Source organism: Bacillus rossius, chromosome 8 (assembly GCF_032445375.1).
Source record: "Bacillus rossius redtenbacheri isolate Brsri chromosome 8, Brsri_v3, whole genome shotgun sequence".
NCBI classification, from domain to species: Eukaryota; Metazoa; Arthropoda; class Insecta; order Phasmatodea; family Bacillidae; genus Bacillus; species Bacillus rossius.
In genome coordinates, this window is record NC_086336.1 from 27,914,323 (window position 1) to 27,942,269 (window position 27,947).

The window sequence follows — 27,947 nt, forward strand, 5'->3', positions numbered from 1 at the left end:
GTGTGCATTAATTCTTGAAATTGAGTTTTTTTTTTTTTAGCTGCGATAGTGGAATATGATCTTCGTCGTCAATGTGGTCATTGAGTTTTTGACACTGAGAACAAAGTAAAAAGAAACAAAATTAAGCAAAAAGTATCAAATAACCACAAAAATAAATATTAAATTTATTATTTACATTGGTAATACATTAAAGTTTTTAAAATATGTTATTATAGTTGCAAAAATAAGTGGCATGTGATAAACTCAGACAGTCCTTAATATCCGTATGCCATGTAAGTCAGAAAAAGAAAATAAACAATATTTAAACTGCAATACTAATTTCAAACTTTAAGCGTCAAAAGAACTTGAATTTGTAGATAAATGTAGCAGAGGTTCACATAATTAGCTGCACTGGCGCGGATTGTTGTTCTTCGCGAGACGCACCTCTCCGCACGCAGTCCTGCTCCACCTGGCGACGGGGCGCGGGGACTCGTGTCACATCCACGTATGAGTCAGCTGAGCGAACGTCAGTTTAAATATTAGTTCTGTTACTTAGGCACAGAAGCTAACATGGATCGTGGTTCATTGCCGGCACCTATATTGAAATGACTCAGATGTAATTACTGCAGCAAGAAATGTGTCATGAGAAAGAATTCTAGATACACAAGAAGAATTATTGTATTAAAAACCCAACTACACAAGATGTAAGGCTGTGGTTGATCCAACAGGTTGTTTACAGAAATCGATAGCCTAAAATGACAAGACAGAACTTGTAAAGCAAAGCCCACTTACAAGATATAGGACAACAATGGAGCTACTTTTCTAAAGAAGAGTGTGCTGCATGATATAAATTATCTTACACGTCTTGAACATGATTATTTTCATAGTTCTCCCGATCTCAACAAACAACTTAAATTCATATATGGTGATAGTTTAATAAAGACTGGTACCAATATAAGTATCATCACTGTCAAAAGTAAGAATACAATCAAACCGAATTGAAAAAGATCGTCTGTACATTGTAAAATTTAGGGACTCTTAAAACGGAAGCTTGAAAATTACAAAGAAGCTTTGACTTTAACGATTTCGAATTCTTACAGTTATTTAGTTGAAGATGCCGTCTCTTACGACGATGACGACAGTAACTTTGAGGCTGACGATAAAACAGAAGACTTCTGAGATCTTAAAAATACCAGTAACAAACATTCCAAGAAGATGATGGAAGCAGTAGAGATTTATTAACGTCATGGGAAGTTCCTACTTATTGGCCGATCGTCTTAGTTTGCTACTGGCATAGATAAGTGGAGAAAACTATTCTTACATTAACTAAGAAGCCACCATACTCCGTGAACTAAGAACTGTTTGCTGCATATCATAATGACTTTTTTTTACCCCCATCTGTACAAAATTAAAAAAATATATATTTGTTTTTATTTAAAAATTGATTTATTTATTTTTCGAAATCTTTTTTATAACTAAGACTGATTTCTCTTGACTGTTTGTCCAGGGTGAGTCCTTTTAGTTAAAAGTGTGTCCATTGCATGTCCAGTGTGTGCATTGCATGTCCAAAGTGTGCATTGTGTGTTCAGTGTGTGCATTACATGTCCATATTGTGTTCAGTGTTTGCATTGTGGGTCTATTGCGTGTCTATTGTGTCCATTGCATGTCCAGTATGTCCATTGTTTGTCCAGTATGTTCATAGCATGTCAAGTGTATGTAATTTGCATGTCCAGTGTGTGCATTGCGTTTCCAGTGTGTGTTCAGTATGTGCATTGTGTATCCTTTACTTTCGTTGAATGTGTAACTTACCGTTTCGTTGAATGTGCGTAGTAAAGTTGGAAGTCAAGTCATGATTGGCCTCTTGTTTCGGAGATGCCTGGTCTATATACCTGACAGTAAAACATGCATTATCTAATTAAAATGTTCGCCGAATACCGACGAAATATTACACTTTGTTCGGAATCGCTTGGCCCGTATGAAGATTTTTTGTGTCTTATTATTCTTGGTGATGTCATGTCTTTTTAATATGGCCTGTGGTTGAACTCTATTTTAGATCACATGTTCTACTTAATGTTTCAGGGCGCAAATGTTACTTTGGTACGCTCTTTTTCTACTCTCAGTTTTTTTTTTCGTATTTTGAAGCGATTCTAACATGTGTATGTAACATGTATTGGGTTACGATTACAGCAAAGTTTTTGTGTATTGATGTGATGGTTGGGTGAGCAGTAATACGTGCCGCGATCGAGCAGATGGACGGCCACCCAACTCTTCTGCAAGCTTGCACATCTCTCCCTGCGCGCGGGGTCAACGTCATTCTGCACGCGCCGGCAGGCGGGGTCCTCGCTTGGCTTCGTCCAGCTTCTGCCTCTGGTCTTGAGAATATTTTACAAGCTTTGTAATTAATGTGCTTTGACTAGTCGTATGTTAAAAAGCAAATAATTTTTACTTCACATGGATTGGAATTAATTTTTCTATGAAAGGCGAAAAAGAAATACAAATTGGCTACAATGCTTGTGTTAGATAAGAACATATGAATGACTAAGTATATCTTGATTTATGCTACATTCGTTTTCCTCATTCCTGATTTTTTTTGAGATCTGGATGTATTTTAAATCTGTTATTTTGGAGTTTAGACCATTTAATAAATAAGAAATTAATTTAATGATTTGGGTTCTGCACTTCACCATGATGCACAAAGACACAAGAGGGAAGTTGTATGAAGTTTCAAGTTTTTCTGTGATAAGTGCCATGGTGGTTTACACGTACTGATAATTTGAAACGACACGTGAATGCCTGTGAACGTGGAACTAAATGCAGTCATTTAGACTCCTTGGTTTAAGCATATGTTCATAAACCGATTGCAATGACACCTGGAGATGAAACTAAACCCAAGACTGTGATCGGTGAATTTCTGTTGAATGATAATCGATTCCACTTGGAAAAATCTGCATTTCGTGCATTAAGTGAGTCCAAAGACATTTGTACTTGTTTTGATGATATTAAGCAGAACATTATCAATCAGCTTACTGATGAAGTATCAACGCATGGATCTTTAAAAGTTAACTTGTGACAGGCGTGTGTATATGGTAAACCGTAACTGTTCGAGAATCAAGTGTATAAGTGTGTTTTCAAGATTATGAATATTCTCATTTACAATTATGTCGATGTAGAATAGTCTTATAAACACAGTATCGAGATACTACATGTTGGTAAAGGATCCGGGTGGTCTCTGGCTTCAGTAAATCAATTGGAGCTGAGAATTAGTCAGTTAAAGCCAATGCAGAACTAAATGCTAACTTTCGCAAGTGTACCCGTAGTGGATTGGAATTTATGTAATAAATTTTTATTTAAAACATTCTTGGGTATTTTTTAACCTGTCTTTTTTATGTAACTGGTATGTTATTTAATTAAATTCCATTTTTATATACAGTAAGGATCGAATCAGGCACTGTAATCGATCGAGTCAATTATTATTTTTATGAATTTTTTTTTTGATGATTTTTTGATTTTTTTTCCGGAGTTTCTAGCTAAATAATTACCGTGCAGATTTTTAAGATATGCGATAAGACGGCCGGTAATATGGGGGATTTCAGGGTTAAAAGTAATACTGCACTCTTGCTGGTAAAAATTAAACTAATATGGTGACATCGCCTTTTATCAGACGAAAACCATATGTCGGATATATAAGATGGCGGCCGTCAGCAGGCGACTTCAAAATTGTCGCCATGAAGTCATACTGGGTGATAATATCTGCCTTGGCATTAGGGGTGGGAGGTCATTCTTCCAGTGGCTTCCGAGGAGGAAGGGCCATCACCATTTTTAATCACATGACCTCACCACGTTCGAACCAAGGACTTTGTTTTATAAAATAATTTGTATTAAAATTTAATTATACTTTTTTATAATTTTTAAAATTTTTCCCTTATTTTTTACCTTGGAAATTGTGGATGGTCAAGATAGCTATAACGTTACACATTATTGTGGCCGAGGTCACGGGCAATGTTAAAGCTCCCTTACAGAGGTTTATTCGTGGCTTGTAAATGGGGAATTTAAACCTCCATGGAACATTTAAAGCCTCTGGCATATTTTTTTTGGCAATAAAACAGAAATGTTTCCTTCAAAGCGAGAATTTTTCCCTCTAAATAGGGAAATTTATAGGAATGTTGAGGAAATTAAACACCAAGATGGCTGCCGTGACGTCAGGGCGAACGGCACCTCTGCACCTCAACATGGAACCTGTATCCTGACTTACTGTTATATACTGCTTAAATTGTATACTTTCACCGGTTTTTGTGGAGAGAAAGGTTGAACCGAAACAGACAGACCTCTTACTCCAAAAAAAATTTATTTTAATGAATGATAATTTTTTTTCTCGGTGAACAGGATGGTACGAGATCTGGGAATACAGATTGAAGAATATATGCGTGATATTTGGACAAAAAAAAAGTATTATTGAGGACAAAGAAAGATAAAATAAAATATACTTCCAAGAAATAAAGTACGTGTATGATAACAAATAATCAAGTCAAAGGATCAAGCTAAAATAATAGAATTTTAACATTAGGCATGCCTATCACACTGGTAAAAATTTTCACTTTCAAATTACAAAGAACGCTGGTTACAAATTATACGGTGATCTCGTAAATTTACGGCTTTCTTCGTAAATTTACGTACACGGTTTTCATTTACTTTGAACATGAATACAAAAGAATATTCTTGGTACATTAACAAACATTCAAAAACTGGTTAAGTTTACGGTATGTACACTCTTTTTTTGTCAACATGTGTGTTTACCTTTGATTAAAACGAAACATAGAATTCGGAATTCGAAATACAATCTTTCTTAAAATAATAATTTTTTTTTTAAATGACGAAGAACTCCTTGCTTATTTGAGTTAAATTTTTCATTGAAAAGTCCGCAAATATACTGTTATTTTAACAGTGCAGCCACCAGAGTAAAAACCAAGTACTTAGATTAAAAATAAATTATATTTAATAATTCCATACAATAGATAAAAAAACGGATTGTTTATAGAAACCATGGTGTACCCTCGACATATATCATATCTAGGATGTGATAACCCAATAAATGACCATCTAGACTGGAATAATCTGTCGCGCGGGTAAAAACAGCATTTTCACGATAACGCGTTAATTTGCTGATGTATACATACTTTGCGCCGCGTCCATCACACTATTGTGACTACTGCATAAATACACACGCGTGACGTAAAATATTCGCGTATATATTTTTTTCTTAATTGGGGGATTCGTTTCAGTTAGTGCGTCTTAATTAAGTGGGCACAAACAGGACCTGCGCCCAACGAGAGCTTTACATAAATGTTTCGCCACGACCACACACTAAAATTATCTGACGTAACACTTCATTTTTTTCAATTACAAAACTTGTTTGCGTGCGTGAACTCACTTGGGAACAGTAAAAATGGCAGCGGCTCAATTCCATGGAGAAAGTTGGCGCGAGAGCATATCTCGATATGTTTTATTGCCGGAGCTTCCGACGAAGTTAGAATATCTCTTACATAAACGGCTTCGGCGTCCTTCAGATAATTTAGTGGCCGCGATCTCGAAAAATCAATTTGAATGCATGACGTAACAGAAACTGCCTCGCAGTCTACCGCACCTACGACATTTTTGCATGTGGTTGGACAGGACATGGTAGTGACCTATTTAAACGAATTATCTCATCATTTACGTCAAGTTTTTTTTCCCCAGAAACAATTGAAAATTAAAATAAGGAGGTATAAAAATGTTTACCAAACGTTTGAAAAGTTTGGCTATCAAGTAGCCGATGGCGAGTGAAATCGCCACAACCGCCATTGACCAGTTCACTAAGTGATTGGCGTAAACAAGAAACCAGTGTTTCTGGCGATCGCCCAATCTCATCGCGCTACACTTTCTCTGAACACACGCCAGTGCAACATTCAACAGCTAACAGATGTTCAAAAAATAATTTGACTTGCTATTACAATCACAATATTCTTTATGGACTGTTGCCATAAATAAGTCACGTTACATTTGCCAAAAAACAATTGTGGGAAAAAGTCAACTAGCCGATCGTATCTTACTAGGACTTCCTTGCAAGCACGAGTTTTGTACATCTTAAAGCATATACAACTTCCATAATCATTTTGAGTTTTGAAACATCTAATATTATAGCTGCTTCATAAACACAAATTTAGTCCGTTTAATTTATTTTATATTGATATATTTTTATTGATAGAAAGATAAAATTGAATAAAAATTTTTGATTATTTAAAAATAATTATCATTTATAAAGCGACAGAACTTTAATCATTATGCTTGATATTTAAAATTCTTTCTGTACTTAACGCTGCAATTAAATGAGGAACTTTATGTTTTTGCATAATTGTTTTGCACACTTTTTAACAATCTTGTAAACATGTCAGCCTTTCGCGAAAAATGTATACAAAATCCTTACTCGTATTATTTTTGCTGTTTCGTATACGTTTCGAAGAAAATTATTTATTCATGTTAAGTGCAACGCTTTATAGTGAATAGCCTGAAATTAATTCATATTCCATTGAGTACCAAGTCATCTGAATTTTCAGTACTTTTATGTTTTCCTAACCATAGCTTTACCTGGACTGTACCCAGACACGCGAAAAAGTGTGGTATCGTAGCGACAAATCTGCTACTCACAAATGGTCGAAAGTGCACGTACCTGTGGCACAGCCCAATACATACTATGTATTGGTTTTTAGAAAACAATATTGAATGTGTATTTAATCTTCTAATACAAATATGACAATAGTTTCTGCCCATCGCTTCTTGTTATACACGACAGTATCGTTATTCATATCAATTTGGCTTAGTTAAGAAAAAATTCCTGTATAATTTTTTTAAATATTTTTTCTACGACAATAGCTTAGTAAATAAAATAAGAAGATTCGAGTAAAAAAAAACTAAAATGTATTATTTTCACTCGTAAGGCTTATTTTGTTTGACATTCTTAAGTGAACTATCTTTACACAGTTTATCTGTCATCAAATTATCATCCCATCTGCCCTGGTATCAGTCCTCCATTTTTTATGCTCTTGTATTATTAAGGTTTTTCAGAGAAACCGTTTAAATAGCTTTAATTAATTAATACAAATTCATACTAATATAAAATCCAACGTCTCTAAAGTTTTTTAACGTGCAGTTAGATAGTTGAACTTAGTTTTCAGCCTTATTGTTGACAAGAAATATAAATTCCTTTGCAACAAGCACAAATGAGATCCATTCTTATCTCTCTGTCTCATTCATGAAATCATTATCGAAATAAGAATCGTTAAAGAGCTGTCTGATATCAGGACCATAAATAATTTGAACTTTAGATTTTTGTGTACTTACTCGGGGATTATTTTTCTTTTATTTATGCACAGCAAGGACTGCACTGACCAAGAGCTTACATTAATGTTTTATTGATCTTAGATGTATATTTAGTGGAAGAAAATGATGTCAGCAGTATGTCTGGCGCCAGGGTTCAGGGTGTGTTGTTGTGGTGTTGTCCGCCATCTTGTGATGAGACCTCATGGCGGCCATCTTGGATGACCTTGATCTTGGCAGCCATCTTAGATCCGCCTTCTTGGATGGGTCATAGCCGCCATAGTGTTTTCTCGAACATTCCGCCATTTTGTTTTCCGTCATTTCAAATGATGACGTTATCGTTGCAATTTTCTTTACGGCCGCCATCTTGAAATTTTTTATTTACTATCGGATTTTAATGAAATCATTTTCAAATATATATAAAAAATAAAAAATTAAAATTATATTTAAAATATTTAAATACAAATTTTGCGATTTTCGTTATGACCTCCATCTTGAAAATCCGTAATATTTATGTTAGAAAATCGGGAAAATTTTTAAAAGTTATATAAAAATTAAATAATTGAATTGAATAATACAAATGTAATAAAAAATTATATAAAAACATTATAAAAATGTACACTACCGTCAAGGAGCTCGAAGTCCTTGGTATGAACCTGGCTAGGTAAAAACAAGATGGCGAAAGGTCCTTGTCCTACGGAGACTGCCGGCAGACTGACCTCCCACCACTTATGTCAAGGTATATATATCGTCAGCTATTATGACGACATGACCGCCATCCTGAAAATCTTTATTTAGTATCCAATTTTAATGAAAATAATTAAAATTTATAAAAAAATTAAATCATCATATTTTTAAGAAAAATCAAAAATAAAACAGAGTTGCACATATCGTTACAATAACCATCTTTAATTCTAGAAAATTGGCATGTTTTGTAATGCCCGCAATCTTGGATGACTATGAAATCATCGCTACACTTTATGTTATGTCCACCATATTGGATTCTAGAATGTTGCACTTTTTGTTAAGGCCACAATCTTGAAAAACTGCAATTTTTATGCTAGAAACTTGGAAAAAATTTCAAAAATTGTAATAAAAATGTATTAATCAAATATGCATAAAATAATTTAAAAAAAAACGCACTTACGACTTGAAGTCCTCAGATCGAACCCGGTAAGAGCCAAAATTTAAAAAAAAAACATCGTCAACACATCCTTCCTACACGGTAGCCGTCGGCAGACTAACCTGCTACCACTAATACCAAGGTTTATATCGTCAGCTGGTATGACATCATGTCCGCCATCTTGTCTTCGTCTGCTGGAAGCCACCATCTTGTTTTCGTCTGCTAGAGTACACTGACGTCATGTTATTTTAATTCTTACCCACTAGAGTGCAGTAATCATTTATTATTATTACTGTGACATCCGCCATCTTGTCATTAGGGCGCCATCTTGGAATTGTGTAATTATTTAGCTTGAAGTTCTGAAAAAATTCAAAATTCACCAAAAAAAATTTCAATCAATTTACAAATTGATTCGATCAGTTCCTGTCCTTGGTTCGATACTCTATACTTGCCATAATATTTAATTTTTAGTAATAAAATATTAATTTCAATAAATCATGTTCAAAATCCTAAAATAGACCTAACATCCTCTACTGCCAACCTACAGTAAGCCATTATGTCCACCATCTTGGAAATTTGTATTTTTGGACCCATAAATTTGAAAAAATTCTAATATTCAATAAAAAAATCACTCATTAATTAATTGATTGAATCGATGTTTGGGCAATGCACAAAATGAAGTTATTTAATTAAAAATACCAAAAAGTGACATGTTCGAGAAATAAATTACCACAAGTTCTTTTACAAACATAAACTTTATTACATAAATTCTACACTACTCAACACGCAGTCAATTAACTAAAGTCTTCAGCAATTCTCGATTTCTGCATCTGCTACCCATGAATTAAAGCTAGGTGGAAAGCCCCAACACTTGACGTAGGATCGTCCATTTCTACATTTTATAATTTTCTCCACCAAGTACGTATCGGAATACAACTTAGGCTGAATCTCTTCGGCATAGAAGCCGCCACGAAAAGTTTGTGGTCCAAATCTTCGAGGTAGTAGGTCCTAGGCTCAGATTCACGAACATGTGTCACATGGAAAAGTTCGGGACTCCAGTTCGCAGTGAAACCTTTCTCGAAGATACCTTTCTGCTTGGAGATTCGCACAATGTCACCGACGTTAGCTTTAAGCATTCGTGGATCTTTCTTCTTCGTGTTGAAAAATACTGTTTGAAGCAGGCGATTGTCCATTACATCCTTTGGCTTCATTTTCGTGGTAGAATGCACCGTGGAATTATACTCGCTTATTAGTTTCGGCAAAATGTCAAGCCGCTTGTAATTTCCATTAGCCGTGAACTGTCACCACATGTTGGAACGCAAAGTTCTGTTAAACCTTTCGACAATGGAGGCTTTGACGATACTAAATGTAGAGTAGTGTTTGATGCCATACTTCTTCATCAAAGCCTTGAAAGTTGCATTGTATAATTTTTTCCAGAGGTCCGTTTTCAGGTGCGACGGTACACGTCAATCCCGCAAAATATTGTTCATGGCCTTGGCTACTTCAGTTGCAGTCTTTGATTGTACAGGTCTATCCCAAGCGAACTTGCTATAAACATCGATGACTGTCAACATGTACTTGAAACCTTGATTCAATCGGGAATACAGTATCATCTCAACAAGGTCCGCCTGGAATAAATCATCAATTCCACGAACTATGACTTTGTGACGAAGTTATTTTCGTCTAGCAGAAGCATGAAGTTCGTGAGCGATTCTGTTTCTACTCATTGCATATATCCGGCTTCCCTCAGTTCTTCGAGTATGGAGACTATTTCGTTGATGTGCGAATAGTTTCCTGCACCAAGCGAAGCGTGTAAAAGTCTAAGGCGATTAACTAATTTATTGGGGTCGTCACAATACACATAGTCAAAGTTTTGACCACTTTCTCGCTTTTTTAAACTTTCACCATATATTGTTAGTTCACTGAATAGATTAGCGAGAATGTCGATTTTTTCATGATCTTCGTCTTTATATACGCCACTATCTGGATCGTTATTGCGAAAATGTGCATTGGTTAGCTCTAGCAGTTTTTTTGTAATCTTGTAAATCTTTGTGATAATATCCTTTAGGTTCCTTCCGAAATAGCAATTCGTACAGACCCGGAGTCCCACGCGTTTTGATCTTTTGTACGCACACGATATTTCGTGGTAGAAAGTCTATTTCTTTAGCACAGAGGAACCACTTATTATGTTTTCTGTACACTCCATAGGTCGTGTCATTATTCCGACTCGTAAACCATATCAGGTATGGACGGACCATTGCATTTACTTGGTGTCCCTTTTTAGGTATTTTTTTCTTGTGCATGGACTCTGTACTCGTTAAGTCCTCTTCTTCTCGATCTGGTTCATACTTTCTCTTCTTTACAGTTGACATTTCATCTTCAAATTCTGCCTTCACAGTGATGGTTGGTTCTTTCTTATTTTTAAGTTCGTCCAGACGACTAGTGATTGGCTTAAATATCTATTCATTTTCCATCTCATGTGCAAGTCTGGTTCTTCTAGCAAGTAGATATTTTTCATGGACAGAATGTATAGCATGATGAAGGTCACTGGCTAAGTCCGACATTTTACTGGCTGAAAACATATTGCATATCTCCTTTTATACTTTTTTATTCGTTCGCAGAAACTTTTTTCTTGTATTTGGCTAAATCCGAATTTGTTGACAAGTGAGTTAGTGGAGCATTCAGACTACTTTGGAAAGTTCTCAGATCGTCACGTCTTTGTGCATTCGATACTTCGATCATGTCGCGAATTCAACAATCCGAGGCTTGCACGCGCTGGTCGATGGCTAGCAGGTACTCTAGTTATTCATTTTTCACACTTTATACTTTTTGAGCCAGTAGTGAAATGTATTTGCGGTTATCGTCGTCGTGAGATTTGAGATCAGTACGTAAGTATCGACTGCGACGGCCGAATTTCGAAATGCTAAGACTCATGTTTGTTGATAAACTGATCGAAATCTTGTCTGTACCTGCCCTTATATAGAGGCCAGTCCTTGACTATAACTAGAAATCCGTGCTTGTTTTTCCAACACAAGGAGCACATGTCTTTGAATTCCTGGAATGTCATGTCGGTGTTTACGTGATTGTCATAGGCGTGACGTAAATGAAGTTCATCTATGCCAAAAAGTACTATGACGTTCACGTTGTCACGTACCAGATGCTTGGAAATGCGACAGTATGTCTGACATAGTTAAATACAGTCCACTTTGGCGTGCCTACCCATTGAAAAGTACTCTTGCATTATGCCTTGCTTCTCGCACACGACATTGTCGAAAATAAACACGGAATTGGCTCTTGCTTCGCCAGGAGGCACCACATCCTCATTATCATTAAACAGAAAGTACTCCAGACCGTTCACCGATCGTAGGATCGTTCCCAGGCGCTGGTACTTTGGCTGTAGCAAAGATTTGGAATAGAGGTACACATTTTCGAACCTGAGACCGTTTGGTTCCTCTAATAAACTCAGTAGAACGCACGTTTTGCCACAGTTGGACGGACCTGCCATTATGCATAATACAGTAGAAGGCAACAGTAAGCCATGACGCGATTTGCGTGCAAAGGCTTCGTCGTCTCGTGTTATGCGCAGGGGCAAACACACTTTTTGCTTGACAACTTGCATTGTACTGACAAAATTGTATAAAAGCAAACTTATTTATAATTTATGATCAATTGTGCGTAATGACTCGAAGAGGTAAGAACAAAAAACACATCGGTGCAGGACTCGTGAACTCGCTGATAAACAATCTACCTTTCGAGCTACACATTCCCGGCTACAGGTTCTGCGGCCCCGGCACTAAACTAGCGAAAAGGTTAGCTCGTGGTGACGTGGGCATTAATTCTCTCGACGAAAAGTGCAAGCAGCATGATAGTGCCTATTCACTCAGCAAGGATCTGCAATCCAGGCACCGGGCCGACGAGATATTGGAACAAGAAGCCGAAGATATAAGTAAATCATCGAACGCGGGACTTGGCGAGAAAATCGCGGATTGGGGCGTTTCAAAAATCATGAAGGTCAAGAAGAAATTAGGAATGGTTGCTCGGTGAGCTAGCTCCATCAAGTCAAAGACTAATTCACGCTACATCATACGCGAAACCAGTGCAGGCGTACAAAAATCCAAGAAAATATTACAGACTCTCGACAAGAAGATTATTAAAGGATTTCGTCCGTTGCTTTTACCTGCATTGGGTGCTCTTGGTGGCCTCATCGATGCAACGAGCGGTATAGTGGAAGCAGTCAACACTTTGAAGAATGAGCGCAAGCAGTTAAAAGAAGCACAATGACACAATGCCAGCATGGAAGCCATTGCCATGGATAAAAAAAACGGCACGGGACTCTACTTACAACCTCACAAATCAGGGTGAGACATGAGAAAGAAACGAATGAAAAATCCTAAGTTATTTGCCGAAACGTCCGCTCACCAATATAGACTTAATCAGGTACGCACGAAAACTGAAAATACAAAATTTCCAAGGCGTGTTTATGCGGGACACTTTACCAAACCAGCCAAAGACTCACGAGTGCGCCATAATTAATTTAGTTTTGTTGTCAGGTCGTGGCACGCACTGGCTGGCGTACATAAAGTCTGGAAAAATGGTCGAGTACTACGATAGCTTTGGTAATTTAAGACCTCCGCCAGAACTTAGGCAGTACTTGGGCAGGATCACCACACTGTTCTACAATTACGAAACCGAATAGTCACCTAATCAAACAAACTGCGGGCACTTGCGCCTTCGCTTTTTAAATAAAATAAAAATTAAGCTAGCAAAAAAAAAATTGTTTTGCCTATAAAATAACTGTACAGGTATGAAACTTTATTAGCCATGTCAATAACACTTACCCTGACAGGTCACGCATCAGAGCTGCGGGCGGTTCATTTTCCGCCCCTGAATGTAAACGGTGAACGGTGTATCGGACTCGTAGATTTTCAAACATATAATACCATACCGAATATCGACTAAGTAAATTGCAAGATCTGCTTCCTAAAAAAATTATGGGACCGCTCATGAAATACAGTTACCTATTGGCTCTTACGAAATTGAGGACATTGCAAATTACATGTGAGAGATGTTACCACATGATGTAGACTTTCAACTGTGTGAAAATCCAAACACTCAAAAAAGCATTCTAAAATGCAGTGAAAATGTCGACTTTACGAAAAGTCGGACCATAGGTACAATGCTCGGATTCGAACCAAATGTGTATGATACAGGAAGAACGTACGAATCTACGCGTGCAGTAAACATTTTACCTGTGAATGTCATAAGAATAAACTGTAATTTGACAAGTGGAACGTATCTCAACGGGAGACTAAGCAACAGGCTGCACGAGTTTTCGCCAATGGTCCCGCCAGGATATTAACTGGTTGAAGTACCACAGAGAATCATTTTCGTTCCAGTCGTTGTGAAGTGCACACACAAAGTCTTCGTCAGAATCGTTGACCAGCGAGGACGCTTGGTGAATTTTCAAGACAAAGAAATTACATAACGTCTGCACTTCAAGCGATGGGCATAAAGTTTGTGACACCAAACAGCTATAAAAGAAATTGCATCGGCGTGAATAAGATCAGTTCTCTACCAGACATCGGTGCATTAACACCTGACAGCATAAAATATCTTTTTAGTATCGGACAAGTGCCGAATAAATATGGAAGACGAAATCCTCAACGTGGAAGATCCGGTCATTTTTGATGACAGCATTACGAAAATGGAATTGCACGAGTACCCGCCTTTCCTGCTCGGACCGTACGCACTACCATCAGAAGAACGTATTGCTGTACAGCACCAAGATATCTGTACTTTACCTAAGCAGTCATTTTTACGTATAAGAGGCACGCTGACAAAAGCGGATTGTACGCATCTGACAACGACGTCAATATCCTGCAATAGTATTCTTCACCTAATCGAACGCATTACATATGTAATCAATGGCGTCGAGGTAGACCAGACGAGAGATGTAGGCATAACATCTGCTATGAAAAATTACCTTTCGCTCACGCCAAATGAAAAGTCTGCTGCAAATATGGCCGGTTGGGCTCTCGAGGATGAATATAAGCTTCCTGTTTATGCCGAAGGAAAGCGAAGTTTGTGTTCCTCTGTCCATGCTTCTTGGATTCGCTGAGGACTACAAGCATATAATTATTAATTCGAAACAAGAGCTCGTACTGCTTATAGCCAACACGCACATTAATAGAATTGTCGCCACTGCAGAAAACCCTCAAGATATCTCGCTAACACTACAGCCTATCGAGTGGATGCTGCCCCACATCCAAGTGAGCATGGTTGAACCAATCAAGAAGTTGAAGAACATAAAAAATGGCTAGTACTTCGATGTGCCATTCCAGTCCTAGAGCCTGGAAAATTATCCTGGCTTGCCTCATTGTCAACATATTAATTGGATAGTAATGTCCAGCTTCGCTACAGAACAACCAAGATACCTCATCGCCGGGCTTCAAACCGGGTGACAGCTCAATGCAGGAGTAAGTCACTCCGTATTCGATAACTGTCAAATACGTAATGTAAAAATATTTTTTAATAGCGAAAGTTATCCGTACGTCGATATGAACATGGACTTTGAAAGTGGAAGATTTCTTCTCGCATATCAAATGTATGCCAAGTTTGAGCAAGCATACTATGGGCGCAGACAGTCACCGATTCTGAGTCCCGACCGTTTCAAGAACAAGGCTCTGTTAATAGTGTTTGATGTTTCCAAACAGGATGATCGAATAAATTCAAACCTCATCGACTGTAGGGTCGATATATCGACTAGCGGAAATATTCCACCAAAAACCTATCCTTTTTGTCTGATACTTCACGATCGGATTGCATTGTTCAATTGTAGAGACAAACTTGTGAAAATTCTGACATAAATACTGATTTGTTTGTGATATTAATTTAGTTACGACCGAGCATTGCTAGCGTTAAGAAGTACTGCAACCTGCAAGGTTTCCAGAGCCAACACGGATTCGTGCTCAAGGAAATTTCCGTCACCTCCGGAGACAAGGCACGAACACGCACCTTCCTAACTCTGTATCCCTAGAAATTATTAGACGAAAAAAGTAAATGTACGAAATAATGGTTATATAAATACTACCATGGCCTGGAGTGGGATGAAGGTAAAATTCCGTACCACCAAGTGAAATACACAATTGAAGATGTATTATTTCAAAACGAAATAATTTACGTTGCTGGACCTAGCTGAGCAAGTAGTATTATGCGACAGTTGAAATCTTAGACCTACAGATTGACTATGGCTGTCCTTCTCTATGCAAGCTTAGTCCAATTTATGATGTGCAGCCACGTGACAAGTTTGAACGAGTATGTGCCGGTACAAACTCGCAGCTAATGCAGAAATGGAACAAACAGTGTTAGTAGGAGCCTGCATATATAATAGGCGTGTTTCCGTTCGTGCCTTCAGTTTTCGTTCAACTTGCAAGATGTTTACGTTTCATCCTGCTAGCGTGTACGTAAGCGTGTACTTCAGCAGTGTCGAGTACAGCTACTGGTATGTCGGGTATATATGTACATGTACGGAAACCTGTGATGGAGGCGCTCAGCATTGGCGGTTTGCGCACTTTCCTGTGTCCTATGAACCAACTCAGCAGCTATTAGATTGTTGCGAACCTGGAAACTGTGCCGTCTATCACATGAGACCGCACACAATCCTTCCTGCTAGCATCGCTGTGGTAGTCGCCTCGTCTGCATGTGCAACACCAAAAATGGTCGTGTTGCAACCTGTTGCGACCTGTGATGCTTCTACGCAGACGTCCAAACGACGTGCGTCTCGTCGTCAAAGTTCAGGCAGAGAATCTGTTTAACTAGCACTGAGGCAAAGCCCAGGCACAGACGTGGTCATGGACTTCATCGACCATGTCTCGCCGGAGTTGTCGACAGTGCAGAAGATGGCCAGCTGGAAACCTGTGTTCCTGATCCCGTGACCAGCGAACCATTTGGAGTCAACGAACCAGTTGGAACCGCAGTCAACGAACTAGTTGTAACTGGAGTCTATGAACCAGTTGGAACCGAAGTCGACGAGCCAGTTGGAACCAGAGTCTATGAACCAGTTGGTACCGGAGTCGACGAGGCAGTTCGTGCAGCATTAAAGACTTTGCTTGCGAAAATGCTTAATTCCTTTACCTAATATGCATTTGAGTTTTTTTATAAATAAATGTGTAAAACTTTAAATTTTATGTTTTTATTTCTATAATTTTAAGGTACCTAATAAAAAATTAATTTTAAATACAGACAATACTTTGACCAATGTAGTACCTATACCAGTAGGCCACGCGTATATAAGTGAGGTTCAGATGACTGGACCCTCAGTCCACCTCTGGCCGCGATGTCGTGCGGATCAGATAGTTAGACTTGCATAACATAATAGACCAGTATCTAGCTATTCTTGAGAACTTGATGGCATCATTATTACCATTATTAACACTGACCTGAATGGAAGGTCTACCATCAACAGTGCAGAGCCCGATGAATACGTAGTCAAAAGCTACACCCACTGATACACCCCTCGTGCCCTAACATTATATTATTTAGATTTAATAAAAAAAGGCCTAGGATACAGCTGGGCAAAAATAATAAGAAGAATAAAGTTATTTACCAAAAAGGGGCACGAGTAAGTGAACAAGACAAATTTTGACTCCCTGCACACAAGCAACTTGGGAGCTAGTGGGTCGTTAAATAGAATAAGTTAAGATATACTAAATAAACACTACATAAGTAACTAGCTTGGTCTATAGGTTCCCTATTTTATATAAAAATGTAAATTAAATCATTTGTTTTGGGTTAACAATAACATGGTATTCACAATTAATTAAAGTTATTAAAGGGGGCCGACCCGATATTATTAAAACAATTTATATTATATTAATTAGACATTATCACAGAACAAAAATTAAAATATTCCACCTTATTAGATTATTTCGCTGATTACATAGATAATAGTCTTACTGATTTTACATATTCTCGTCGGTTAAGTTCTTAAGTCACTGTTCGCTGGTATATAATTTGTTGCATTGGTGGTAGGAAGGAGTTATATGTTAAATGACACCCGGGGCTTCAAGTTGAACATCTGCCCGAGGGGAAGCTCTTCCTAGAGAGAAATGAAGCTGGAGGTCCTGGACAACATGATGGGTGCAATTTCGCCGCCAAAATGTTGGACCCTGTCTGAAACACAAGCCAAATTCCAAACGAATTAGACCTGCTTCCAGACAGTCAAACACAGTCGGCGCGAAAAGGCCAAAAACGGGAATTCGGGGAGGAAAAAGATCGAAGTAACTTTCCAAACAGGGTGTAGCTCCAGGGCTCAGGAGATGTCTCGCGCCGACATCCAAATGGCGCGGACCGAGAATTGCGGGGATGACGCAACAGAAATAATCAATAATTAAAATAAAAAAAATAATAAAACTTTAACTAAAACAATGCTTGTTCTAAATGTTCCTTCTGACTGGCTACTACAGAAATTTAGCTGGGATCACATCCCTTACGACCGCTGACTACATATCTGATTCACACGATTTCGCTGTTGCCGCGAAAAGCCTCTTAACACAGAGTAGGCCGAGATGACGCGGTAAGTAGCCGAAGTCAGAGTACTGAGTGCCGCGATGGCGGACAAAGCTCCTAATTAAAATGGGCGGTCGGCCCTAGGGAAAAGAGGGTGAAGGTTCGGTTCTAGGCCGAAGACATCCGGAGGTGACCGAGTGGTCGTAAGCACGACTTCAGTTGTTTGCGCCGAAGAGCGACTGCTGCTCTCTCTACCGGCGGGCACAGAAAGCAACCAACAATCGACTTCTACGGGTCGCGATTTGAAAGCATAGGGGCATATGGCACCGCGGAGCTGCTTTCTAGCGGCGTAAAGGGGAACTAATTGAGGCGGTGAGCTGAATCGCCACCAGGTGTCATGTGGGTCAGCTCCACGAGCTGCCACCAAGAGAAGAAGTTACTATGTCCACCGCTAGATGTCGTGGAGGGCTCTGCAGGGCAATGAAGAATGTCCTTGGAGTAGGCCACTGCCTTGGCGAGGTTCACCGCCGGACAATGATCCTGGGATAAATTGTTAGTATCAAAGGGAGAGGAGGTGGAATAAGGGGGGGGGGGGAAGTAAACGCAACCAGGCTGGGAACGAGCCACCTAGCCATGACTTTCGAGGAGTGAACCTAAGACGTATGCGTGACGGTAAAGGCTATGGTCAGTTCATCTCTGATAAATGGTAACGACTCGTCCAGAGCTGCTGTATGCAGTTTTAGGTATGCAGGGAAAAGATATTACAAACCCCGGACGTGACTGCAGGTGGGAGAAATTTCAACCGGGCTGCCAACGACTACATTAGACTAGCAAAAGCTCAGATTGATCCTTGAGAAAAGGTGCCTCGGTCCACTGGCAAAAAGTTTAACTACGTAGAGTACACCAGCCTAACAAAGTGTAAATCATTCATTGTAACCAAATTATAAAGAAAAATAAAATTTCAAAAAATAATTTAAAATTATAATAACAAATTTTAAAAAAATGTGCCGAAATGCCTAATTTCTGGCACACTACTCTCTCAGCACAGCATGAGATTTCAACGCGTGCAACATCGTCTGCAGAGCAGACCTCGTAGGCTTCTGAAGTTAACATTTCAGCAGTGTTACAATGGTTGTCAACAGTGCCAGTGACATTGATAAAGGAAGCAGCATCCAACGGTGTTCCATCACCCAACTGTACGTACTGTGGCAAAATCAAAAACTTGAAATTAAGTGATTATGTAATACACAATTGTAAAAATAACTCTGAATGTTTTAAATATCAATGCAACAGGTGTTGTAGTCAGTTTATACACAATGGAAGATTAAAAGGACACATGTGGTTTTGCAAAGGACGGGTTGAACATTCATCAAAATCAAGCTGAATCTTCTGTGGCAAAACATTAGCAAATATTCCAAGTGCAAAAAGCATGAAATATACCACTGTCCTTTTAATGAAATCGATCATTCTTCTCTATGTGAAAAATGTGGTGTAAGTACCAATGAGTCGACCTGATAAACTAAAAAGTCATTTAAATATATGTCAAGGAATTACTTCGTACTCTATGAAGACTGTTTAAAAGAGAATTATTGCTCAAGGCTTTAGTAAATTCCCTGTGTTTTTGTACTTGTAGTAGTGTAGAATTTATGTAATAAAGTTTATATTTGTAAAAGAACTTGTGGTAATTTATTTCTGGAACCTGTCACTTTTTTGGTATTTTAAATTAAATTACTGAATTTTGTGCTTTGCCCAAACATCGATTCAATCAGTTAATTAATGAGTGATTTTTTCTATGAATATTAGAATTTTTTTCAAATTTATGGGTCAACAAATACAAATTCCCAAGATGGCAGTCATAATAGCTTACTAGAGGCTGGTAGTAGAGGATGTTAAGTCTCTTTAGGATTTTGAATATGATTTATTGAAATTAATATTATTTACATAAAATTAAACATTATTGCAAGGATAGAGTATCGAACCAAGGACAGGAACTGATCGAATCTATCTATAAATTGATTGCAATTTTTTTTGGTGAATTTTGGAATTTTTCCCGAATTTCTAGCTAAATAATTACACAATTCCAAGATGGTGCCCAAATGACAAGATGGCGGATGTCACAGTAATAATAATAAATGATTACTGCACTCTAGTGAGTAAGAATTAAAATAACATGACGTCAGTGCACTCTAGCAGATGAAAACAAGATGGTGGCTTCCAGCAGACGAAGACAAGATGGCGGACATGATGTCATACCAGCTGACGATATAAACCTTTTTATCATTGGTAGGAGGTTAGTCTGCCGACGGCTACCGTGGAGGAAGGATCTGTCGACGATGTTTTTTTTTAAATTTTGGCTCTTACCGGGTTCGATCTGAGGACTTCAAGTCGTAAGTGCGTTTTTTTTTAAAATTATTTTATGCATATTTGATTAATACATTTTTATTACAATTTTTGAATTTTTTTCCAAATTTCTAGCATAAAAATTGCAGTTTTTCAAGATTGTGGCCTTAACAAAAAATGCAACATTCTAGAATCCAATATGGCGGACATAACATAAAGTGTAGCGATGATTTCATAGTCATCCAAGATGGCGGGCATTACAAAACATGTTAAATTTCTAGAGTTTAAGATGGTGATCGTAACGATATGTGCAACTGTGTTTTTTTTAGATTTTTCTTAAAAATGGATGGTTTAATTTTTTTATAAATTTTAATTATTTTTTCATTAAAATTGGATCAAAAATAAAGATTTTCAAGATGGCGGAATTGACGTTATACTAGCTGATGATATTAATACCTTGACATAAGTGGTGGGAGGTCATTTTGCCAGCGGCCTTTAGGGGAGAAGGACCTGTCGCCATCTTTTTTTTTACCTAGCCGGGTTCGAACCGAGGACTCCGAGCTCCATGAGGTAAGTGTACATTTTTAATATATTATTTTTAATAATGTTTTAATTACATTTTTATTATACAATTCGATATATATTTTTTATAATTTTTAAAATATTTCCCGATATTCTAACACAAAAATTACGGATTTTCAATATGGCGTCCGAAACGAAACTTGCAACATTTGTTTTTTTAATATTTTTAATCAAATTTAGATTATTTATTTTTTATAAATAATATTTTTTTTTTCAATAAAATCCATTTATAAATAAATATATTCAATATGGCGGCCGTAACGAAAATTGCAACAGTGATGTCATAATTCAAAATGGCGGAATGTTTGAGAAAACAAAATGGCGGCCATGACTTCATCCAATATGGCGGATCCAAGATGGCCTCCAAGTTCAAGGTAATCCAAGATTGCGTATCTAAGATGGCCGCTATTTTCAAGGTCATCCAATATGGCCGCCTTGAGATCACAATCCAAGATGGCGGACTACACAACCACACCACACCCTGAACCTTGGCTTGTCCAAATAATGGTTAACGAATGAATTATTTTCTTAAAGAACTATTTCCTCTTTTTTTATGACACTTTTTTGTTATTCATTGTTGTATTTAGCTATGTTTCCCCATAGGCACAAGAAGCGACGATATATATCAAAAGTTACCCTCTGATATTTGTGAAACGTAATATTCTCCATGAGCAATGCTAAAGTAGAATTTTTTTCCTTTTGGTTAAGTGAACAATGAGTATGGACCAGAATTGGCCCCAAGTGTCTTCAAGTAGACAACTTACATCAGCTTAGAGCAGCTGTCAATAAACAAATAAAAATTCGCCATAATTCATGAAAAAATTCATCAGAAGTCCTCCATCATCTTGATCAAACACAAAATCGTTTTAATAAGAGAAAATTGATAGTAAATCGTTTTCCTTAAAATGATAATATATTATTCCACTGACAAGTATATTCTTATAATTTAATATATAGGCAAATAATTGAAATTATTCTTTTGGAGACTCATGTCAGATACTTTATCAGTTTAAAACATTGCGGACATTCCACACTTATTTTTTACGTAATAATAGTCATTCCTTTGCTCTGTTACCACAAGGAACATACAAACGTATTAAATTTATTCCTAGAGATCTCTGGAAGCTGATGGAACGATGGAATATGATTTTTTTCTCTGAGTAAGGGACACGCTGTCTTTTAGAGGTTAAATCCTGACGTATCCGTTTCCTGCAACTATTAATGTTCATGCCAGTAGTTACAACACAAAAATAACACTCATCGAAGTTCTTAATGAGCTCCTTCCAAACCATGGGAACAATAAATTGTAAGATTCTGTTATTTTCCCATTCGTCCTCTGTAGCAGTTTTCTGTTTTGCATACCATATGTAAAGTAAAAAAATAATCATAGTCTCAGGATGATGCGAAAGTACCCTAGGTACTCTTCTAAGAAATTCAGAAATGACTATTCATTTCTACTGGAAGGTGTACTTATCACGTATGAAGCAGATACATCAGGACCATTAATAAAACTTATTTTACTAATATTTATTATCTTCAATTAAATGTAAAACTAAGGACTTTATGTGCTATATTAAATGTAATTTAAACACTACATAGTTTATCAACAAATATATTTTCATATAATAAGCCTGATACGACTTTAGGGAAGAAAGAAAAATTTCCAGAAAATAATTGACATAAAGAGCTTTATCTGTAATAAATGTGATGAATTAAAAAAAAAAAATCATTAATTAGATATACCGAATCCAAAAAATTATAACAGACAAAGAAACACCATTCTAATATTTCAAAGTAGCACACCAAATACAGTCAAAATGAAGTTAAAAATGTCATGTTTTTTTTTTGGGCTGAGTTACAAGTGGTAATGAATCTCCCCAACTGCTACCGGCTTCATTTATAGCAATGTCGATTAAGCATTTTTAAGAACTCTTCTTACCTCACTCAGTTCACCAGTTCAAACTCAAAGGAAATTTAGTTAGTGATATTCGAGAGTTTGGGCTCGTGTTCCAGTGGAAAGGTTCTGGCTGACCGGCGTGCCTGCACCAGTGTTCGTCCATTCATTTGTCTGCGTGTTGGCAGTGCGATGGGTAGGCGTAGTTGCACTGTGTTCTTGAGGGGCGTAACTACAAGGGGGCAGACGGTGCTTGTGCCTCGGGCGCCGCATTTGGGAGGGCGTCAACTTGGCAGAGTAATTATTACTATAGATATTTACTAGAACATCGTAATGTTGGAAGACATAAATTTTGGAGGGCAGATGAACTGAATTAATTGAAATAAAAGATATACCTTCATGTATATCATCAAATATTTAAAAACTGGCATTTTTCTCGTACTATCCAATTTGCAATGTGGGTATTAAAAATAAAAAGACTGAAAATAAATATATGTATTTACCATATAAGTGGAATAATTTTTTTTAAATATTGGAATTAATATGTGGTGGCGCTATGAGGTGTTGTCGGGAAAGGTTTTTGCTTGGTTGGGACGCCAAAGTGTGCTCTTGCCCCTGGTGGAAACAAGAAGTTACGTCCGCGGTGTAATTAGAGCAGTACGAGATGTCCGCGATGTTTCCTGCCCTCAGTCGGGGCACGCAGCACTCTCCCGTCAGGAGTCCGACTGCTCCCGACGCGTCGTGGCGGTCTCGGAAGCGCGAACTGACCGCGCCGGTCCAGTAGAAAGCGAAGCGGAGTTTCCCCACGTGGTCGCACCCGGGTTGCAGTCGTCGGGGATGGGGCGCCGGGGAAAGCGAGAACCTTCAGAGGGTACGGAGGAGGGCGAGGTGGCTGTCCGCCGAGACCCCCTGAGAGAGATGGTGGAAGAGAGAGAGAGAGAGAGAGAGAGAGAGAGAGAGAGACGGAAGGCGAAAAATTCTGGATCTACAACCACCGTACGTTAATGGCGGTGATAATACAGCCGAATCCCCCCTCCCACCCCTCCCTCCATAATTGGCTCCGGCCCCTTTCGAAGCTGCCACCTGGTGCGCGGTCCAGCAGGGGACACCTCAGGATGTTGTCTCGTCTGGCGACTCGAGGGGTATAAAGCTCCCGGGCCGACCCCTGGCCAGGCATCATTCCACTGCGGACCAGCTGACGCGCACACATCGCAGAATGTTCCTCAAGGTAAGGCGTCCCACGACAAGACACCTTCAATTTTAATTTTTAATATCGGGTCGATAACGAATCTGTGAAAAGTTAAATTAAATAATTATGATCCGCTTTAAAAAAAAAAATGGGTGCGTACATTTATGCAAGCGTGTAAGAAGTTATAGGTACTTATTTGGCGTTATAATATAACTAACATAAATTTTACATGCCAATAATTAATGGAAATAAAACAATGAAAGCACTTGAGTGAAATTATTTGTACTTTTGAATAAGTATTATTCAATCTAATTAAAAACAAAAAAAAATACTCAGTATTAAATATTAATATTAACATTTATATAAACAAATAAATAAATTTAGCATAGTAATTCAGATAAATTTTTGTTGATAACGAAAATTAATAATAATTTTGAATGTTTACTCAAAAATTATTTATTTTATTTAATTATTAATTATAATGAAATAAAAAACAATGAATTATACATACGAAAAATTACCCTTACAATCACTCTCATGAAAACGGCCAGGAGACTACTTAATCGTTCACAGACAATCCCTGCCAGCCACAATAGAAGCTTAAAAGCAACCTGACATTGTTATACATAATGGACCATAAACTCACATTAATACAATTGAAAAAGTTTATAATCACAAATTTTATCTCTATCTGTGGCTCAGTCTGAAATAAAATGAATAGGAAAGTAAATGAAAATATTCTAGCGAACATAGTTTTACCTAGGAAACACATTATTAAATGTAATACCATGCTTTGCGTTGCTGTGGCTTTGGCTGTGTTGTGGAATGAAAGGAAAGGAATAATTTTTTTTTGTTAATGTTAAATAATTTTTCATTTTAAAGCCAGTGCACGGACTACTGTTTGTCCTTTTTCTGCATAAACATAATGATCAGATGATTACCGACTCTTGAGCATGCGCCGTATAATTGCCCTGAGAGAAGCATTCGTCTTCTAAATTCAAAACGCACACTTACAAAGGCGTATTGAAAATTTAAGCCTTTTGAACTCGAACGCAATGTTGGTTGAAATAAGTGGTATGATGTCCAATCAGATTTGTTGGTTTAATCAGATTATTCATCATTTTTTAAACTACTAATCGTGTGCCATTGCATATCTTTGGCTGATGGATGTTTCGGAGTAATATAATTGGCACTCCAATTTTCAACTTCAAAATGTGTGACCGTAATATGGTAACATCGAATGAATTAAACAATTCCGTTGGAAAATTCACAACTTCACCTTGGTCTATCATGTAGTCAAAGAATTTGTATGTCACCGTTTCACCTGCGATTCTGATTAGAATAATATCGTATACGTCGATATTTTTAGCCGCTAGAATGGCTCTTCCGCTTAATTATGCGTAATTTCCAAAAATTTGTTTCAATGCTTTGGAAAACCTTATCTACTAATTCTTCTTTTGTACTAACGATATTGTTAAAATTAGATGGTAAGGTTATTTTTCCTGTTACTGGATGTGTAGGTACTGTCCCGTTACCGACCTCGAGTAATTATTTTAAAATATTGTTGGATCGGTTTAAAATGAACTCTCATATTTGTTGGCTTAAAAAAGTTTAATATTTCAAATAACATTAAATTCATCAACTGATGTTGAACGATGTAAAACTGGAATCTATTGTCTGAAATCACTCTATAGTAACACCAATGCTCCACCAAATAGAACCTTATTATTTCTTAAGTCTGTCAATATATCGTCTAATGCTTCCAATTACTTCTTGAGAGCAAACTCGTAAAACGCGTACTATGGCAAGCGAAAACAAAAGATGCAGGAAAGTAATTTTTATTTTTTTTTTTATTTTTTATACCTACTACTGCAATAGTGGGCTTATCGGACTCATGCGAGATGAGCAAATATTTAACAATAAAATGACAAAAACTAAAAAAAAATATATCTATTTTTTTAATTCAAGCATAGGCCAAACATATAAAATAAAGAATTCCTTAAAGCTTCTTCAGTTTCAAGAAATATTTATTTTACGCTTAATTTTGTGAAAACATAAAACAAACAAAAGTATAAAGTGTTCTTCAATTTGTGCAAACTATCAGAAAAAAGTTACGAAAGTCTCTTAGACTAAATATGCTATTCCTCAAACCATAGTTTAATGGTTCATATTAATTCAAGCAACGTCCTTCAGATAGTAGAAATAACAAATGGTATATCTGTATGTGATCGTTTTGGGTTTAAGTATATTACTTGACTGAATTTTTTTTTCAACATGGATATGTAGCAAGAAAGAATTTAATTTGTACTATTGAGAACAGTATAAAATTACCCATGACGAGCTTAAATCGTACAAGGTACTTGGCGTTAGTAAAGTGTTGTAGGTGGGAAATTACTACCAATGAATACTACTAAAAAAGCAGCACTTGTATCATGGTAGGCTGGTATCTACATTAATAAAGGGTTATGTTATTTTCAAAGGAGATAAGAGGTAACACAACTCACAGACACTTGTTGAGTCAGTTTCCTTACCTCCGTGTGTTTTTTCCCGCAGGTAGCGGTGCTCACCCTAGCTCTGTGCGTTCTCGCAACGGCAGAGGAGGACAAGAGCCAGAAGAAGAGGGGCATCTTTGGCGAGTCTCTCGGGTCAGGTCTCGGCCTGGGCTACAGCTCTGGACTGGGCTATGGATCTGGCCTCGGCCTAGGGTACGGCTCCAGCTTGGGTTACAGCTCCGGCCTGGGCTATGGCTCCAGCCTGGGCTATGGCTCCGGCCTGGGATATGGCTCCAGCCTGGGCTATGGTTCCGGCCTCGGCCTGGGATACGGCTACGGCGCGGGAGTCGGCCTCGCTGGGCCCGTCCAGGAGTCGGTGACCATCACGCGCAAAGTGCCGGTGGGCGTCCCGCAGCCGTACCCGGTCCACGTTCAGAACGACGTCCCGTACCCGGTCCCCCACCCGGTCGCCGTGCCCGTCTCCCGCCCCTACCCCGTCAAGGTCGCGCAGCCCGTGGCCGTGCCGGTGGACCGCCCCTACCCCGTCCCAGTGGATAAGCCCGTCGCCGTGCCCGTCCCCCACTCCGTGCCCTACCCGGTCCCCCACCCGGTCGCCGTGCCCGTCTCCAAGCCGTACCCGGTCGCCGTGCCCAAGCCGTACGCCGTGCCGGTCGCGCAGCCCGTGGTCGTGGCCAAGGCCGCGCCGGTCATCGCCGCCATCGGCGGCGGGTACGGTGCGTCGTACGGCGCCGGCATCGCGTCGTACGGAGCCGGCATCTCGTCGTACGGAGCCGGCATCTCGTCGTACGGAGCCGGCATCTCGTCGTACGGCCACTCCATCGCCTCGTTGGGGCACAGCGCATGGTGATGGCTTAGCAGCGACCGCCTCTCTTCCTTCGAGTACCGCTCTCTCCCTCATCAATCATCTATCACTCATCTGCACTTCCTTACCTAGTCGCCTTTTTATCGACAAAATTTAAATAAGAAAAGTGTATCATGTTTTATTGTGCAAATAAATGTGTTTTTTTAAGCAAATATAGATTTTTTTTTCCTTTTCACATCTCGGGAGACACGTCAATCCTCTGTAAAGAAAACAGCGAATAAGCCATCAACAATTTTGTAAAACAAAGAAAAACTATCCTTATAAAAAGTCTACATATCAATGTCGTAAATTATTTAATATGTTAAGATGACACTTTAGTCATAAAAAGTATTGCACACAATTTTAAACACAGTGTGGTAGACATGCCATGAAAATTTTTATAGAACTAAAATAAATTGTAATGGTCTCTTAAAGCAACTGACTACTGTTTTGCTTACAAATATTTTTTTCTAATTATTGTAACTACTGACAGCGATAAAACTAAAAATATATACTTTGCCAGTCAGTCGTTTCATCAGCAGAAATCTGGATGAATTTGTCATTAAAAAAATTACTTCTGTTTAGTTATTAATCATCTTTACCTAATTCTGCTACCAATTATATTTTCT

The 27,947-nt window shown here is 38.1% G+C and overlaps 1 protein-coding gene across 1 annotated transcript in view; it reads left to right on the plus strand.

The window, feature by feature from the left end:
• The window catches only part of LOC134535347 (uncharacterized), a 99,576-nt gene extending 72,085 nt beyond the window's left edge, over positions 1-27,491 (plus strand). The window contains exons 7-10 of the mRNA XM_063374417.1: positions 22,895-22,971; positions 23,604-23,669; positions 23,878-24,003; positions 26,518-27,491. Of these exons, the coding sequence (XP_063230487.1) occupies positions 22,895-22,971; positions 23,604-23,669; positions 23,878-24,003; positions 26,518-27,324 (1,076 nt within the window). The 3' untranslated portion in view covers positions 27,325-27,491. The remainder of the gene's footprint in view (positions 1-22,894; positions 22,972-23,603; positions 23,670-23,877; positions 24,004-26,517) is intronic.
• The last annotated feature ends 456 nt before the right edge of the window (positions 27,492-27,947 follow it).